We start from the raw sequence: 18,510 nt of genomic DNA on the forward strand, positions 1-18,510 counted from the left end.
TTCTGATGTTGTTAACATAGGCTCATGTCCTGTAATTGAATAAGTTCCCTGTCTCTTTCCTCTGCGATTAGTTTCCCTCCGTGAGGCTAAGACATCGACATTCCAGCGTTCCCCAAACAACGTTTTTGCACTCGCTGTCATTGATTATGTAGAATGTTTCTCTGTGTTCCTGGATGTACATTGCTTTAAATTTTATTTGCTGATGTGTGTTTGCTAGATGTATATATAGAGAGGAGTATTTGATGAAATTATTTTTTGCTGTTGTGTTGTTTTATGTAGTCATTTGCTGTTTAGAGGAAAAATGCACCAGAGCCTCAGGTGAATCTTAACTCAATGCACTGGTGTGCATGAACTGTGTGTGTCCATATGCGTGTGTGTGTGAGTGTGAGTTTCTTGTCCGGGGGAGCTTCTCACAGTGCCTGTGTAACGTCTGTCCCAAACCACCTCTGTCCACAATAATCAGATTTTAGTTCCTCCTCTTTGTCGTGTGAGACAAACCATGGCTGCCCTGCATCACGTCTCTGTCCTCTCTGTCTGAAAAGACACTCCTCTGTGTCTCTAAAGCTCAGTGTCTTGTGCTTCCCACAACAACAAAAAACCACAGCAGATGGATTTGGAGTTGTGGGCACCTCTGTTTTTTTCACTCTTTGCGTTGCTCTGTCTTTATCTGTGAATTAAGTGGCACTGGCTCCTCCTTTTTCCCATGATCCTCTCCCCATGTCGCCTCCTAGGTCCATGGGAGGCTGGGTGCATGGGGACGCGAGGTGGTGGGGGTGGCAGCGGTGTTTATGTGGCATGCCAGAGCTGAACTCTAACAGCCCTCCTAGCAACAGCCAGGCCGCTTCTCACTCCTGCAACCTGCCCTGCTCAAGTCGTCATGGTAGCCAGGTGTTTTCCACACGCACACACACTATACGCTCGCACCCTCTGAGGGCTCCACCCAAGCTGCAACACTATCCCCATCTGTTGCACTACTATGCCTTACTCTCCCCGTGCTTCACCTGTCCTTTCCCTCCCCTCTCCCACGTCTTCCCTTCTTTTGTTTATTTAACTCCCTGAGCAGAAAACAGCAGGAGTGTGAAGGTGGAGAGCGTCCATTGTCGTCCCTTTGTTCTTTTTTTGTGAAGAATGTATAAATACATAGGCCTGGATCACATCTATGGTTTTTTTATTTTTCCCCCAAAGCCATTTGAAGGAACCACCCTGGATGCTGATCTAAAGATTGTAGGTTATAGATGATGTCTGTTGAGTGGGTCTGTGCCCTCCCCTCTCTTTTTGGTGGCTTAGACACTGGAGATGTCAGTTTGGACCAAGATAAGGATTGTGTGTCTTATATATACGTGAAGAAAAACGAGCTAGTGTTAGTTCCTAGTATGTCGCCTCTTTTCTTCTCGTTTTTTCGAAAAATCCTTGTACATTGTGTCAAATTTGAGGGCGTCCGCGTCCTCTGATATAAATATATGAATGCCTGTAATATAATCTTTGTATAAGAGAGAGAGGAGGAAAAAAAGCTTGAAGATTTCATCATTACTTGTCAACATATCAAACTGTTTTTAACGACCGAAGTCCTGCTATCTTTATTAGAAATGTGAAAATTGAAACATTTCATTAAATCAATTTGATCTGATCTTACTTTGTTGCGTTTTTTTCTCTTCAACAGCACAACTTGTGTAACCTCAGATTTTGTGGGTTACTGTGTGTGTGTGTGTGCTGACATGATAGTGCTGTTACCATGGGCTTCCTGACCCTGGTCTGACTGTGCTATAGCAGCAGCAGCAGCGGTGGCGGCAGCAGGGGTAACCTGACCCTCCTTCCATCTGTCTCCCCTGCTGCTCAGCCCGGCTTAGGGGAGGCGAGCATAATGGAACCTCACCAGGAGGTACAGGTGCAATGGTTGCTGCACCTACGGGTGCCCTCGCCTTGCCTGGGCCACATAAAGACGCGAGAAAAGCACTTGACTGTAATTGAAGTCCCTAAAACTGTTTGTGTGAAAAAGGAGGGTGAGAAGGAGCCTAATGTCGCCTCATTTCCATCCAGCTCGGGGCTTTTTCCCCCTCGGTCACGGACTGTGAGAGTTTAGAGAAGAACATGCAGGAGCTGGGTGTCTCAGTGATTATTACCACATACTTCAGTAATATTACATGTGTCACACTGATGGCTGCAGTGTATTTTCACACTTTAAAATAGCTCTCTGTCTTAATGTGTTGTCTCTGATGCCTTGAGGAGCAGTGACATTTAGTTAAAAAGTAGGTTTTGTGCTTTTTGGCCTTGGGCAGGTGCAGAGAGTGAGTGAGCAGCAGCCAGAGAAGAGAATCAGGAGCTGAAGTCAGTGTAAAGGTGACTTTTATTCACTAATTACTCCATATCACTGAAGACTTTAAGGTTTTAGCATCAGTGCAGATCCTCCACAGGTGAAGTCCTGGTCAGTGTGTGGCTGTGCACAGCTGAATTACAACCAACTCGCTGCTTTCCAGGCTGTGGAGGTCAGACATGAAGCCCTGACGTGTCCCAAACCCGCCGAGACCGCACCAAAACTCGAGCTGCGTGAGTCCCGCAGAGCAGACAGATGTTTTACTGCTGCAGAGGTGAGCTCTGATCCACCACCTCCTTGTCCCCCTGTCACGTCCTGACGCGGTATTAAGCAGGGGATTTATGATTAGGCCCTAAGTGCCTCTCTCCCGTGGCAGGGAAACGGGGACTATTGAGCCACTGCAGCGATGATTTACTGCGGAGCGAGGCTGATAAACGGGGGGAGTCGGAGGCGAGTGGCTGAGGGAGGGCGGCTAAGGTTTGCGCGTCCTGAGGACAAGAGATGCGCACTGGGTTTGTGGTGTAAACCAGATGTGAGGGAGACGGAGGAGTCTCCAGGCTGACGCTGTTAAAACTTACGTCGTGTAAAATAAAATTGTTTCTCATCAGTTCCTTGTTTTGCGTTATTTGTGGAGGCCCGCGGACCACAGTGTGGGAACCAGCTTTAAAACCTGATCGGCCCCAAGAGCTGAATTCAAACTGCACTTGATCTCTTTTCAAAATGAGAAAGTAGCTGTGATATAAACCAAAAATGTGACTACATAGTTCAAAGAATCCTAAATCCACTCTAAACTTTGAAACAAGCTCCAATGTGTATTTTTAAATTGAAGTAATTTGTGAAAGATTTCTGAGGTTAGTTTTACGCACAGGATCTAATTGAGTCCTGGATGAGGCCTTTATGCAACATCTATATGTATTAATAAATCAACACTTCATTTATTCTTTCGTGTGATAATTTAAATTACAATATTTAAATCATAATATCTTTTTTTTTTATAGTACGTTTGAGAGGAAATTATTATCAGCCACAGGTTTCTCCAAATGCAAAACATTACAGAAACTTTTCCTAAACTCTAACTTTATCAATAAAACAATGATCAACAAGCGTATTAGCTCTTAATTGTATTTTTTTCACTTGAGTTTCAGTAAAACAAAACTCACACAAGAAATATGAGGGTTATTTTCGTTAAGCAATAAAGTTCAGTTGCTGCTTCTCACGCGTGAAAACAAGTTAGAGCCCCTCGACACCACAGGTCCTTTTGAAAATATTTTTTTTATTTCGATAGACAACAACGATATACACGTACAATCAAAGCGCTATAAAAGCCAACATTTAAGAAAAATAACTTGTCCTTAAAAAAGATTGCATCTAAGGTAAGAGCTTTACGTTTTTTTTTTTTTCACTTTCTGTTTTAGAAGAGCTGTGGAGATTGAAGATTAAAAACCGACCCACGACCAAAAAAAAAAGCGTCACAACTCATAAAACTTGACAAAAGAAAGAAAAGGAACATTGTTTAAATAAAAAAATAAAAAACATTTTGGCTATACGACATGTAAACTGCCAGAACGATTCACAGGGAAAAAATCACAACAAACACAACAATAAGTTACATAAAATAATTCCAATAAATAAATAAATAAACATCGTGATGAAAAATATTGCAACAATCTTCGATAATAATTATAAAATATGTGCCAGCATTCAAAATTAAAACAATCTATGTTGACTTTAAGGCAGTTATACAGCGGGATTTGGATGTAGACTATTTCACACTAGGCTTTTTTACTAAAGGCATTTGTGGTTCTACTTAAACAGGGAATGCTTCAGTCACACTTTTAGGTGTTTCTTCCCACCTGGACAAAAGTTGAGAAGTTTTGTCATTCACAAACAAATAGCGTAAAGCTACGGTGATGGGGCAATCACGGTCGGTGATTCCAAAAAGGCTAGGATGGGGGTGAGAAAAGAGGGACTTCTGGGAATTTAAAGACATTTCTTAGGTCTAGAAGCTATCATTGAGCACATGTGCTGTCCTAGAAAAATACCTTATAACAGTCAAACTAACGCTTTGTATTCTTTTTTTTCTTGATAAACTAATTTGAGAAAGAAAGTCTCAAAATAGGCCTATTCAAATATAGAGAAGCATTCAACAATCACTGATTGGCATATGGAGAAAAAAAGACACCTCATGAAACACCACTGAAACATCAAACCAGCCCTGCCTCTCATTGGCCTAAAGTTATGGCAGCGAGCATCACCAACTCTTTTTTTTTTCAACCTCAAAGCCACTTTTTCTTGTTGTTTTTGAATTCACCACATCAAAGGCACGTGTTGAGTGTTGTCTCTTTTTTTTTTTCAGCAGGCTGGGCGCACCGGCATCTGGAGCAGGATCACCTGCCTGTTCTCCGAGGGGTGGCACTTGTTTATGTGCCTGGTGAGGCCCGGCGAGCTGTACAGGGTGGCGGGGCAGTATTTGCACGGGTAGATCTGGGAGGAGTGCATGAGGCGCAGGTGTCGCTCCTGGCCGGCCCTGCTGGTGAAACTCTCCCCGCACACCGGGCACAGCAGGCAGTCCACCGGGCTCAGGTTGAGGGGGCTTTGGTTTGAGGCTTCTTCTGAGCAGGAGGAGGATGAGGAGGAGGAGGAGGAGGAGGAGGAGGAGGGTGGTGGTGGTGCAATAGAGGAGGAAGGTGGCACCGGTGCCTGCTCTGCAGCGCGCTCGCCGGTTGGAAACCCGTGTTCCTCCATCACTTTCTTTTGCAAGGCCTGGTGTCCCATGATGTGTTTTCTTAGGTATGCCTGACGCTTAAACCTCTTCCCGCAGTACTGGCAGTCATACGTGCCATCTTCTGAGCCCGACTCGGACAGACCTGGACTCGGGGTGTCTCTGTCACTCATGTCTTTGGCTTCGTCGGATGCTGACTTGACACCGAGCGGTGGTATTTTGGCCATTTCAGCTTTCATGCCCTGCGCGGGTGGCATCGCCGGTGCGCCGGTGGTCCGGGGTTTGTGCCAGCGGCGGTGGGAGGCGAGGTTGGCGGGGCAGCTGAACATCTTATCGCACTCGGGACACCGGTACTCGACCCTGACGATGCGGGAGCACTTGTGCTGAGCCAGGGAGAAGGGATCCGCGTACGCCTCTTTGCACAGCTGACACACAAACTCCCCCAAAGGCTGGCTCCCTCCGGCAGGCGCCCTCGGCTTCCCCTCCACCGGCCCCTCTTTGATTTTGAGACCGAGCACAGGAGAAGTCGTCATCTCGTCTTCAAAGTTGAGTTTTCTGATGGCTTTTGGTTTCTTTGTGGCAGGTTTCGATTTGCGCTCTGTGCCGTCAGCGGTTCTTTTGGTGCCGGCCCGGTTGCTCGGTGCCGGGAGGCTGCTGCTGGTGGTGCCGCTGCGGCTGCTGTTGCTGGTGCCGATTTTCAGGTCGACCGGGGCGTACAGGAGATGGTCCAAGCCGGAGAGGGAGGCGGGTGTCGGGAATGACTCGGCAGAAATAGGCGAGCCCAGATTGAAACTTCGCTCAAAATATCCCCTGTCGTGCTCCTTGCTGATGGGCCGGGAGGGGCTGTAAAGGGCTTGGCACGCCGCCTCTGGGTGGCCGAACTGTGCCGGCTTCTCCAGTCTTGGCACCGGCGCCGCAGCTGCCATGAAAAACGGGGTCGCTGCGGCGCGGTCCGGACTGGAAGCCGTGCAAATCGACTCGTGTGAGGGGTTCGTGTGACTCGGGAAGGCAGCTGGGGTGGGTAGCTCCTGGAGGTCATCTTCGTCTGACCGAGTCCTGTAGGAAACATGTGCAGATTTCTTGTTTCTTTTGACCAGGAATCCTTTGGGCATCTTGGCGAGTGGCGGCGGAAAGGCACTTCGGGGAGGTGGGTGAAGTCTCGAGAATCCAGGTTTGTTCAAAATATGGCAACACCAGAGGCTTGTGGGACTTTATCTGCCCCGGTCTATTGATCCTTCTGTTGCCGAAATGTTTTCGTCTCCAAGGCATAGCTCCACTCTTTTTATGCCGGAATGATGCTATTGTTCTCGCCCCCCCTGTTGCAGCATCCCCGACCAATCGGAGGAAACCAGGACCCCAGTGGATTTGATTGTGGGAGGGCTCAGAGTCTGGGTTCGGTGGATTTCGTTGGAGGATGTGCAGATAGCTCAGCAGATGCACTGGCGGTTTATTACATTAATGTGTGCCCCTCCCCGACAGAGGCACACGCCGGGACCCTCCTCTTTTTACGGTCTGATGGGCCCTTATACAAATGCACACGTGCCACGGCTTTGTGGCTCTCCTCTGGGGGGCCCAGAGCCGCTAAGAGGAAATGTCCGTCAATGCCACTATCATCACAGTTTAGAATTAAGACGGGGACGAGGCGAGCTTGGTTAAATACAAACCAACAGCTCAGTTTGGCCCTTTTTTGCTTTGATGTTCAAAGGAGAGAAAAAATTGTAAAATCGTGCCATGTTGTGCAGGTTTTCTCCAAATTTCACCGGCACACGCTTCACAGCTGTTTATTTCCTCTGTCCCTACTTCTTTACGCACGACCTTAACGCGCACTGCGCAGGGCCGTGCCAGCAAACGATACAGCCCGTGCAGTTTTTTATAGACCTTAGTTTTATTATGTCTTAAATAAACACCATAGAGGGAGTGCTTCTTTATTTTTGGGCACGTGTCTGTCTCGGTAGTTTAACTCGACATATAAATCAGACATCTCGCTGCATACATAAGTAATAAGAAGGCCCTCTGGTCTTTGTGCACAATAGCCACGTCTGCCCGCGCTTGAATATCCCTGTCTTTTTTTTTTTCGTTTGAAAGGCAAATTGACCTCTTAACTGTGAAACGGGACGCACGGCCAATCTGGCCCACAGCGAGACGCGTGCTGGGCGGAATCCGAGCTGCAGACAAAGAAGGCCGCAGCCGATGGAGGCTTGTGTTGCAAAAAAAAGAACCTGCACAGATATTCAAAGATAAAAACGGAGCTGCGGCTGGTTCCAATCCGGAACAGTTGTTTAGGGGATATTTTCACGGAATTAATTGTTGAATAAAAGCAATTTCCACTTAAAACACACAAATGTGCTTCATGATTTAAGTCTGCATTGTGTTGGATGAAAAAGTTAAATAAGTTCATCCCCTGTTATAGTTTCTAAATTTCTTAAAACTTTAATTTCTCTCATTCCGCAGCCTCCCCTGAACATAACAAAGAACTTTACCAGCTCCCCTATAGTTGCTGTGCATGCACTTCACATGGTGTGTGTGTGTGTCTCTTTTTTCCTTGTAAAAAGACCAAATGCAGGCTGCAGTGCGCCACTTGGCACAGAGTGCATTCTTCTTCCCTTTCACTCGGCAGACCGGGGAGGAATTAATCTCCATCGTCGTGCATTGTTCCCCTCATTTGCATAAAGCTGCAGTATGACCAAGTCAAATAATTACACAATCGGAGCTGAGGCGCAGGCCCGCGGCTGCTTTTCTTTACAGGCCTGTGTGCCGGACCGGTGCCTTCTCACCTGCCTCTAAACACACAGCGCTGCTTTTGGCTTCGAGAGGTTTAATTGACACATTTGATAAAAAAAAAAAACTCAATAAAGTTTTTAATTGTGGTTAAGAGAGTTTAACCAAATGGAAACATATATATAATGTTTTAACTAGGAATTTCCTGTGGAATTTCCCTCTCTTCTAATCTTCTGTGTTTTTAAATCTTTTCTTTCTCAGGCAAAATTATATTTGCTGTGATGAATCTTCTTTAAACCTTGTTTCGCTTCAGGACATGTTGTGTTTACCTCCATGTCTCTGTCACTAAACTCGTTCTCTCACCCTGAGCTTCTATTAGTCGTGGTTTGTTGGGAGAACAAGCTTTGATGGCATTTTAACGAGTTCCTCTTTGCCCCCGTGATCATTGCGGCGCGGGGCGCGTGCGTGCGTGGGCTGCTGCCGTGCTGGCTGGGCCTTGGCCTGTAAAGATGCGCATGCGCGTGTTTGCTCAGCGGCGCGTGCTGCCCTGCGCGGAGCAGGGAGGCATAGGCGCCTGATTAGCATACAGCTGCAGCCTTAATGCAGAACCCCCCCCCCCTAAAAAAAAAAAACTTATCACATGCAGATATAGGACTTTAAATGTTGCTCTCCTTTATTTCCCTGCCACCTGCAGATCATACTGATAATGTACTGATGTAGATTGAAGATAAAAGTCGAACATATTAGAATAAGTATGTTTTTAAAACTCTTTAATTGCAGTAGAATCATGTTTCTTTACTGTTTTTCTTTGTTTGTGCACATTTCTAAAAAAATAACCACTTTACAAAACATACTCAAACTGTTCTCACTAGCCTAATTGTTTCTTATCACCAAAGTGTTGAACCAGAGGTTTGGGTTAAAAAGCCATAACACCCTTTTCCCTGTCTGGCCTCCTGACCCAGCTCTTACCTCACTGCACCACCTACAGGATGAAGGATCTGAAGGTTTAAACCAGCGCCCCCAGGCCTCAGTGCAGACACCTCACCACACCGTTTCCATCAAACATTAACCACATTCACTGATAGCGCTGTGGACCAGTTTGCTTTATTTCACAATGATTGCATTCCCTTTATTCTCACCATACACATATAGGGACCTCCTGTACCCCCCCCTCCTGATGTATGATTGGCTCCGTGTGCTGCGCCAACCCGAGCCAATTTGAAAGTGCAATGGGACATGACTGTAATTGGTGCTCACTACACGGCCACCTCCAATGCATTGTCAATCAGTTAATGTAATTGATTAGCCGAGGTCCTATTCTGGCCAGCTGTAATCTGATAGAGGGGCTCTTTCAGCACCATGGAGAGAGCCAGCGAGGGACCCAGATTTAATCAGGCCGGCCGTGGACACAGCACAGCTCCAGCTTCAGCCTTTGTCCCCCCCGAAAACTGAGAGCGGGCTGCAGCAACAAGAGAACAATGACACAGGGAAAACAAAAGTGCCAGAGTTTCATGAAGTGATTGGTTTTTAAATACAGTTCTGGACAGACTCATTTAAACTGTTTCTATAGGGAAACACCTCTAAACTATGCCATTGTGGCTCAGTTCTCTTCTGTATGTTGTAGCTTTCCACTCACATATTTTGAGTTAATACTTATATATTATACATTTGTTTGTCCTGTGTTTGGCCCAAGAGCACGTGTGTTTGTTTGCCTTTAATAGAACAAAGGCCTGTTGCTATTTGTTGACCTGCGGTTTCAGGACAAGGATGGTCCTTTAATTCAATTTCTCAAAAAGAAGAAAAGCTTCACTCCACTAAAGCAGGGAAAACAGTAAAGACTGTAGCACACTGGCTATGAGACCTGTTTAAAAAAGTCAGTCTGAACAAATTAAGCTAAGTTACAGTCTTCTGTTAATGAATTTAGTATTTTTTGACATACTTGTCACAGAAGCATTCAGTGAATCCTTGTTCGAGTCTAACCCAAGTGATATTTATGCTCAACATCAACCGACTTTGTCCAAATGATATCTTACACACATTCATTTTCAACATTTATACCAAAGGTAACTGTGGGTCACACATCCATGAGTCCTAATGGCTGATTTATCATGAACGATCCTGGAAAAAACACGTGTGTGTGTTCTCAGGGAAAGTCAACATGTGTGTCACCGCGTGACAGCAGCCAAACTGCACCGGTAAAGAGCAACAGTAGGAAATTGTTTTGCAGCAAGCAATTCTGGAAAAGCAGTGGGACTTATAGTACCAGCGGGATCAATGGGGACATTGCCTGTTTGGCCATGAGAGGAACCCAGAGGTCTGTGTCTAGACTTTAAAGTGTACTTTAGAAGGATGCCCACGAGACCAGGTTACTGTAAAGTGGTGCAGCTCGGAGCTTTAGACTAATGGACCTCAGTGTTGATGGAGAACGTCCCTGATGTTATCTTTACTTTTGACAATGATGATGGTGACTGTGAGGACAAGGACACATGTTTAGAGCTTTTATGATATTATGTTCTATCTATCTATCTATCTATCTATCTATCTATCTATCTATCTATCTAACTATCTATCTATCTATCTATCTATCTATCTAGTGGGAAATTACACCCCCACATGATTTTCTTTACTTGTAAAGAGACTCGTATTAAAAGAGGTATTCCTGCATATCAGCCATATCAGTAGCTGGAGTCTCAGGGGCATGTTTAGCTCTAATTCACTCATCAAAAGCATCAGAGTGTCTCTCAATGATCTCTGCAGTCCATTGGTTGTTTGGGGTGGAGTCCCCCCCGTCAGAAAGCATGCCCTGGAATGTTAAACACTAATTCACCTCTGAGCTGCAGAGGTGGATAAAGCGATTGTTCTATCTGGGCGCTGATTAAAACGGGCTGTGGCCTGTTTTCCCCCTGTGCGTTCACCTCTGACGTCCGTCACATTCATTTCTGTATTCATGAGTGGATGAGAAGGCGCAGGCAGAGCGGCCGGCGTATTACAGATAATAAGGCCAGCAGGCACCACACTCACTGCCACAGGTTTCCCCCCTGCCCCGGCTCATTCAATTACTTCACAAGAGTTCTCGGAGGCACAGCTGCACTATGGGGGTGAAGGGGAGTAAATTGAAGTACATTCATGTGGACTTGCACGCACATGCACACACCTCGCAGATACAAAGACGTGGAGGTCGCACACACACACGCAAGCACGGCAGCGAGAGCATATAAGGGATCTTACTGACAAGCATTTGGTTCAGTAGTCAGTACATTTCTCACACAAGTAGACAACAAAAAAGGGTCCGTCCTCTTCTCCTCATTGGCTCCTTGAAGATTGTAATGATACTGATAATGACTCCCTATAAGAAAAATGAAATCAGGGCCATTGCTCATAGACTCCATCTATGAGGTCACCATTATCTTGATGAAATTGCAGACAGCAGTTGTATCATCTATGAGCATGAGGGATGGACTCTGGCAAACCTAATGGGCCATATCCTTTATCTATTGACATATGGAGCCACACTCTGGTCATCTTTCTCACAGCCCCCAACTATTAGTGAGCTTATCTCACTTATTCATACAGAGATGCATTAAAATACATGTTAAATATATAACTGTCCTGTTTTATAATTAGGGTTCACAATGTTACATTTCATGCGATAGATCTGTGTCCACCGAGTTAGTTCCCAGCACCCAGTCTCTCCAGAGAAGACTGGTCGCTGTCCATGGTGCTGAACGTCTGCCCTCGTGTTTACTGTGGCAGCTGCTCTGTAAAACACACAGGGCCAGTGGGAAATAAGTTAGTGCCTGCTCAGCTTTAAGCTCCTGATATAATGAAAACCTATTTAATGAACATTCACTGTTTTTCTGTGCGTCCTATTCTCAGATGAGTGATAATATGACCCTGAAAAATGTTTCTTTTAACACTATGTTGAATTATTTAACTATTATTTTACGGTATTGCTAATGCTTTGTATTGTTACAGACAAATTATATCTCATTTGTCATTGTATACCAAAGCCAAATTATAAAGATGTCCCTTTGTGGTTTAAAGATGTCATGAAATAAAACACTTTACACTTAATATATAAATAAAAAGTTGGAATTTGAGCTTTAAAGGTGCTGATAGGTGAGCTGACTCCTCCAGGTACATATTCACTAATCTCTACAAACAGGTCATGGCTGGCAATATGCAGAATTAGCAGATGAGGGTGTCCGAGTTTGACCAATCACGTTTGAGCTGGCTTTAGCTGCCTGCAGGTAAACAAAAGAGGTGGAACACATCTGCTTTTTGATTTATCTGCATTTATATACAGATATAGCTGTTGATAGAAATTAGCCAAAATGCCGTCACAACCTAAAATGCCTAAAAAAAGCAGGTCGTTGTTTGTGTTTTGCGCGGAGAAACGTTCGACTAGACCAGACTGTCCCTTTAATGTCAAGACTTCCTTTTTATTTCAGACTAATTTCAGTCTGTGATTACTACTGTATATTCTATTTCATTGTATATTTCAAGCCCTTTTTTCTCCTGCTGTTGTGGCTGTTCTCCATAGAGACTCACAAGCATCTAAGACATGTATAAAGCATTGGAAGCATTTTGGGCTCAACTATGTAAGTACATCCTTAAAACATGAACATTAAAGCAGGAAGTGTTTCTTGACCTTTAATTTTGGAATGTCACATTTTCCAAACAAAGAATTCCCAGAATTGGCACACTCTTCATTAGGTGGCGTGATTAGCATTCTCTTGTAATTGTGCTGCTTCCTTGATTATTAAATGATCACCCTAATTAGGGAGCATAATAGGGTTAATCAGACTCTGCCCGTCACACTTATTATTATTCCTACAAAAAAACCACGGAAAAAGATACAGTACTTGATTAATGGTATCAGCCTTTTCTTCAGCTGGGCTACCATTCCCCCCTCTGAAATTAATATCATGTTGTAAATGGAAAGAAGGAGCTGGCTGGACATAGACAGATGAAAGATTTCACTCAAATTAATTAAGCACTAATTATGCAGCGGGAGTTGGGAACAGTTTGCATAATGAGCTCTATCAAAAGAGATCGGTCATGGAGGAGGGCTGTAGAGTTTCTATGAAGCCCTCAGATGATGCGCACACACCACTGCACGGCAGGAAGAGGGCTGTAGCAGAAAAGTGGCAAAAGGGTTAAAGCACTTCGAGGCTCGAGTCGTGAGCTGAGGAGTGTTTTGTTTTCCACACGTGAACCTGCAGCTCCCTCGATCGGCACGTTTTGTGCCACAAATGTGGATAATTCCCTTCTCACTTAAAGATAGTACATCTGTCCTAAGGCTGTGTGTCTTTTTTCTTTTTTTCCCCTTTAACATCAGATAATGAATTCCCTGCTCCAGCAAGAGGCAATAAGAAGAGAATGTAGCTTTAAATTTGAGCTAATCACAAACAACCTGCAGCCTCACTCCAGGGAGCTTTAAGACCCTAATCACCTCCCACTCCAATTCTTGTGGTGTTCGGTTATTGTTGATCAGGGAATATACTGTGGCTATCTATTTAGACAATGGGAAAAGGGATTAAACAGACAGAAACTCTCTATGTCTTAATCGCTTGTTTAATCACAGCCACTGTGTAGAGTATGGAGCCGAGTTACTTGAACTGATTTGCCATAGCAGCAGCAGCAATAGGCTAATCAGGGTGCACAGCCCGCCACTGCCCTTCAAGGTCTCAGAGTGGAATTACAAAGACTGTGATTAGTTAATCAAATGAAGAACCCAATGTCCTTTCTTTATTTGTGTATACACCTTATCTAAATGGAAATTGTATAGCCAGGCCACTTCCAGAAGGACACATCTACATGTGAATGATCCTCCTTGAGCCTTTGGCTTTGAATGCCCAATAAGGTCTTTCTCTCCCAATCATAGTGTTATGGCATTGTGGAGACTTTTACATATCTGAATGATGTTTGTCGTCAGTGCTCATGTGAATGATGCAATCACTCGAGTCCGTTGTGAAGTAAATCAGGAAGCACTAAACAGCAACTCTTGAAATACACTGATGATGTGTGGCAGAATGTCAACACTGTATTATTTGGAGTGGAGAAGAAGGGACGGCGGTCAGGCTGTGTGGCAGATTAATGATAACGCATGCATTTTAGGTTTTATATCTTCGGATACAACGATCGATCAAACCTTATTTGTATGGCACCTTTCATGCAGGTTAGTGCAGCTCAAAATGCTTCACAACTGACTGATGAGCCTGTTTCCTAAATCTGCCTGAATTTTCTCTTCAAGTTCCCTGAATTATTCTCGGGGAGAACAGTGAAGATATCACACAATGTTAAAGACAGTGAGAAGAGAGAATCTGGATGTGCCCCCTAATTGGGAAAATTGAATGTGTTCTTTTCCTGACCCATAATGCATCGTACCACCAAATTTAGGGCAAAGCCATTCAGTTGTGTTTGTGTGATCTCGCTGCAGACAGGGGTGAAAATATAACCTCCTCGGTCGATGTAACAAATAGAAATCCTGACAGAATGACATAAAATAGATTTCAAAAGTTATATAGCAGTTAAAAAAGGGTCATAAGGGTTAATTAATTAATATTCATTCGTCTGTTTATAATTTCATTTGATGTATATTTTTAAGTTGCATTATCTCTATACGCCTTTAACAACCTTGAGTAAGACAATATGTGTAACATTAGTGAAAATGAGGCATGCATGAACATCCAGCTTCACTTGTATGGGAAACGTTAGCAAGCAGCTACATTTAAGTTTCAATTAAAACACAATTTTTTTAGATTTAAAGAAACAAAACTTGTGAGGCTGTTTCTACAAGACTATACTTTGAATGCTTAGCCTCTTGAAACTCACCTAGTTTATGTAATTTAACATTAAAAGGAGCAGTTCTGTTGACCATCAATGCTAAGGCTAACTCGCTAGCTTAATAAGAGTGTTGGACAGAATAAAGTTGGACATCGAGCTGACACGTTTGAGTGTGATTTTATTCAGGCTTGAATCTTACACTGAAATACTCATGCTAACACAGACCGTAACAGTGCAAGAGATGCACGTGTGCTATCAACATGAGTTATCTAAAATGTGATTATTGCCCATGGCCTACGGTCATAGCTCTGTAGCTCCTCTTCAGTAGAATCCATATCTACTTTAGACGAATAGCATCACCAGTTCAGCCTCATACAAATATTCTTTCTATGCACTAACATGCACTGAATCAAACTTAGATACATTTAGATTTTATTCTAAGGTCATTTTTAGCATCAAAGCAAACCTTTTTTTCTACCATACGTCCTTCTGTCAGACATGCTGTTAGACATTGTGACCGTTGTTCCTAAAGAGAAAAGAATTCCCCTCCATTGCTTTGTGATAACTTCCTTCCAGGGGCGACAGACTTGACCTGCTCACTCCCCCAAGAATCGCCGCCATTATTCGCCAGTGACAGCAGCTCTTTGGAGGGCAGGCGCCCCCCTGAAAGGTACAGGGTCGTGAATGTCCCAATCCATCTCTGTCTGCCAAGCGATTGATTGTGATTTAGTGCGTGGGGCAGGAGATGGTGGGGTTCCATTTTGATGAGCGATAGGTGGGAACCCTTTGACTCCCAGCACATGGCAAGCAGAGGCAGGGCTATGATGAGGGGTCAGAAGCAGCTGGTGGGGGTAACAGGGGTGGGTCTGGGGGTTGGATGGAGGCGATAGGGGGGCTCTGTGGATCACAAGATAGAAGGTGTCAGAGATCCAGGACAAAGCCTCCCCAACCAACTGCCTGAGTCTATCACTCAGCCCATCCATCACACGTCAAGCTCTTTTGGTTTGCGTAAAGGTTGCTAGCTAATTGTTTCGTCATCAGGGGCATATTGGAGATGACAGCGAATATAGCGCAGCAGTCACGCTGCACTAGGAGAAGCCTGGTGAGTGGACTTTATTACAGCTGAATTGAAGAAGTGTGTATTTCCCTCTCTGGACCTCTAAGCACAAGCTGACGTTAAAGTAAATGTTTCCACATGATGTGCCGGCAGAATGCTTAGGAATGATCGGCCTCCTCAGTTTTGAATTCTGAATGAAGCATCCATGAATCCAAAGGGAGAACCTGAGAGGAGTTATTAGCCTAATCAGTAAGAGTAAGGATTGGATATGCTTGAAGTCCTAGCAGCAGTTCTCTTCAAAATAACAGTCCCAGACCCCACAGATACACATGCTTCACAATATCCGCCTGGAAATCAGAGGGAAATACTTAAAAAGTACTATAATCTTTAACTCTCAATAGAAATTATGGTTCCCAGTCTTCACTGAGCTTTGTCTCCCAGTTCAGGGCTGATGTTAGATAGAAGATGTCCATGGCCGGATGTTAAGTTCCGCCTTAGCCTCGCTTCACTGGGCCATGCTGGCGGCTTAACTCTGTAATCAACCTTAGAGGCCTAGTTATGATACATTTTTGAAAGCAGAGCATCAGGCAGATATTGTGGAAACATGACGTGTTATGTCATTATGAATAATTACAGCTCTGTTTTTTATTGCATATCATATTGATCTTAAAGTTCCTTCACACATAATTTATATATATATTCTCGATATTTTACCAACACGTGTCTGTTTTTGCTTAGTTATAAAAGTAGGAGTTTTTCAGGTAAATTCAGCCTTAATATTTCGAGGTCAGCTGTGAAGAAGAGCTGATGGATTGTCAGTCACAGGACGCTGTGTCAGCCAGGTGGACGTGCAGCCTGTAACCCGATCTGCTGTTGACAGAGCAGGGACAGGTGCTCTGGCCAAACTAATCCATACATGCACACTAGACACAGGTCATCCAGCGAGGCAGATTGATTCAGAGCTTTAAAAGACTACTCATCAACAATCCCAGACCCGGCCGTACCTTTTTTCTGTTGCCATGATACCAAATTGCAGTAATTCAAGATGGCCTGCATTGGAAATGGAAAGGAATGTTCTCTGTTTGCCCGGCTTATGCTGGAAGCATTTTGTCACACAGGGGGGGGAGACTTTAAATGGTTCTGTGATTTGTTGTCTGAAATATTAGATACACAAAACACTACTTGAGCTTTATTTAAAAAATATATTCAGTATATATCAATATTGCTGCATTTCATGGCCATCTCACATATTAATCACATGTATAAAAAAAACCATATAAACCAGAATTCACTTTGATTCTTAATATCAAACCCTCCTCCATCCGACGCCAAATGCCACATAAAGGTTTACAGGCAGAGGCCAGACATCTGCTGCTCTCTGATTGGCTGACAAGCCAGCAGCAGTCTCACCTGTTATCCACATCCCAGTGCATGGTAAACACCCTCAGTCAGACCTGCGTGGAGATGGAGCCCATCTGGTCAGCAGCTTTAACAGCCAGCTCTTTAACAATGGCTTCCAGGAGAAGGAGAAGGGCACAACAGGCCAACGCAGCCAATAAAAACAGGCTATGCATGACATTTAGCGCCTGACGAGAGGCTTAGTGGTATACAGGTTGCCTACTGTCCTCTCCAGCCCTTGGCAATAAAACAAAAGCCAATCTGAAAGAGCTGGGGGAGAGGATGCTGTGTGTGAAACCCACCTCTCAGTTGTGTGTTGGGAAGCAGACGGAGTGCAAAGTTAAAAGGCATGAAGGGAATCATTTTCACATAAACGTCAAGCAGGTGGACAGGCAGCACCTTTAGATATGCAAACACTCTTAATCTCCATCTTTCATCGTGTGAAAGGTGTGACTGGACAATAAGAGCTTGTTTCCCTTTGGGGAGAACGGCTTGTTTTTAAAAGGGATCTAAAAGTGAAAAAAATCAACAGATGAGAACAGACAGTGATGTTAGAGGATCATCAAACTGTAAAAGCACAGTCAGTGAAGTGGAGAACGAGGTGGTAATTTGACTAAACAGTGCCACCTTGTGTTCAAATCTGAGAACCGAGAAACTGCAAATGACAGATAGGGTGAAGACAAGAATCTTGCAATTTACAGAAAAACGAAAAGTTTGTTTTATTGTCTTATATCAGAAGAGGTAGCAGAAATGTACAATTTATTATTCTAAGTATTGATATATTCCTGTTTCCTTATTTTGCACACTGGCCAGTCCTCAACCCATCTTGAAAAGGCCTCAACAGGTCAGAAAACAGGGGTAAGTCTGACTTATTAGATATTTGATGGCCTCTATTTTTTTAATTTTTATAATTGCCTTCCCCTAACATGCAAAGGATGGAGCCGAGGTCTAAATGAGTTGTAGAGGAAACAAAAGGGATGTGAAGACTGAAGGGTTTGGGGTGGAGTTAGAACAGAGAGCAATGGGCTCTCTACAGCTGCTGGCTCTAATGAGGATAATTATCCCAGTAATAACATTAGCCTATCTGAGGGAATGGAGGGGAAGGACAAGTGGTTGTGTTTGTGTGTGTGTGTAGGTGGTTATGAGAGAGTGCGTGGCCGCTGCATGTGTGTGTGCGTGCACTGCAGTGCGCGTGCCCTCCCCTTCTATCTCACTTGCAGCCTCTCCCTCATTCCCCGAATCTCAATATCTCTTTGTTAGCCCACAATAATTGTATTTGGGCCTCATATCCGCCATATCAGATTCAAGTTTGTACAAGGTAATTAGCAGAGGAAGGGAAGCCTCCACACCAGGAGGACAAATGCCCCCATGACATCATTCTGGCTCCACTCAGGAGGGAGCCCTCCCCTCCTTCTTCTTCCTCCTATTCATCTCTCTTGTCATTCGGCCGTCAAAAAAAAAAGAGCACTGAATAGGGCCAGCGGTGTCGTGGCAAGTGAAAGTTGATGACATTGA

The 18,510-nt window shown here is 44.3% G+C and overlaps 1 protein-coding gene across 1 annotated transcript; it reads right to left on the reverse strand.

Moving 5' to 3' along the window:
- Positions 1–3,564: 3,564 nt before the first annotated feature.
- On the reverse strand, positions 3,565–6,455 carry insm1b (insulinoma-associated 1b). Its single transcript, XM_035168261.2, has one exon. The coding sequence runs from the start codon at positions 6,143–6,145 to the stop codon at positions 4,664–4,666; it is 1,482 nt and encodes a 493-aa protein (XP_035024152.2). The 5' UTR covers positions 6,146–6,455; the 3' UTR covers positions 3,565–4,663.
- Positions 6,456–18,510: the final 12,055 nt, after the last annotated feature.

Source organism: Hippoglossus stenolepis, chromosome 10 (assembly GCF_022539355.2).
Source record: "Hippoglossus stenolepis isolate QCI-W04-F060 chromosome 10, HSTE1.2, whole genome shotgun sequence".
Lineage (NCBI taxonomy): Eukaryota > Metazoa > Chordata > Actinopteri > Pleuronectiformes > Pleuronectidae > Hippoglossus > Hippoglossus stenolepis.

Excerpts from the sequence above, each read along its gene's own strand:
- insm1b (XM_035168261.2), bottom strand. The coding sequence starts at position 6,145 with ATGCCCAAAGGATTCCTGGTCAAAAGAAACAAGAAATCTGCACATGTT.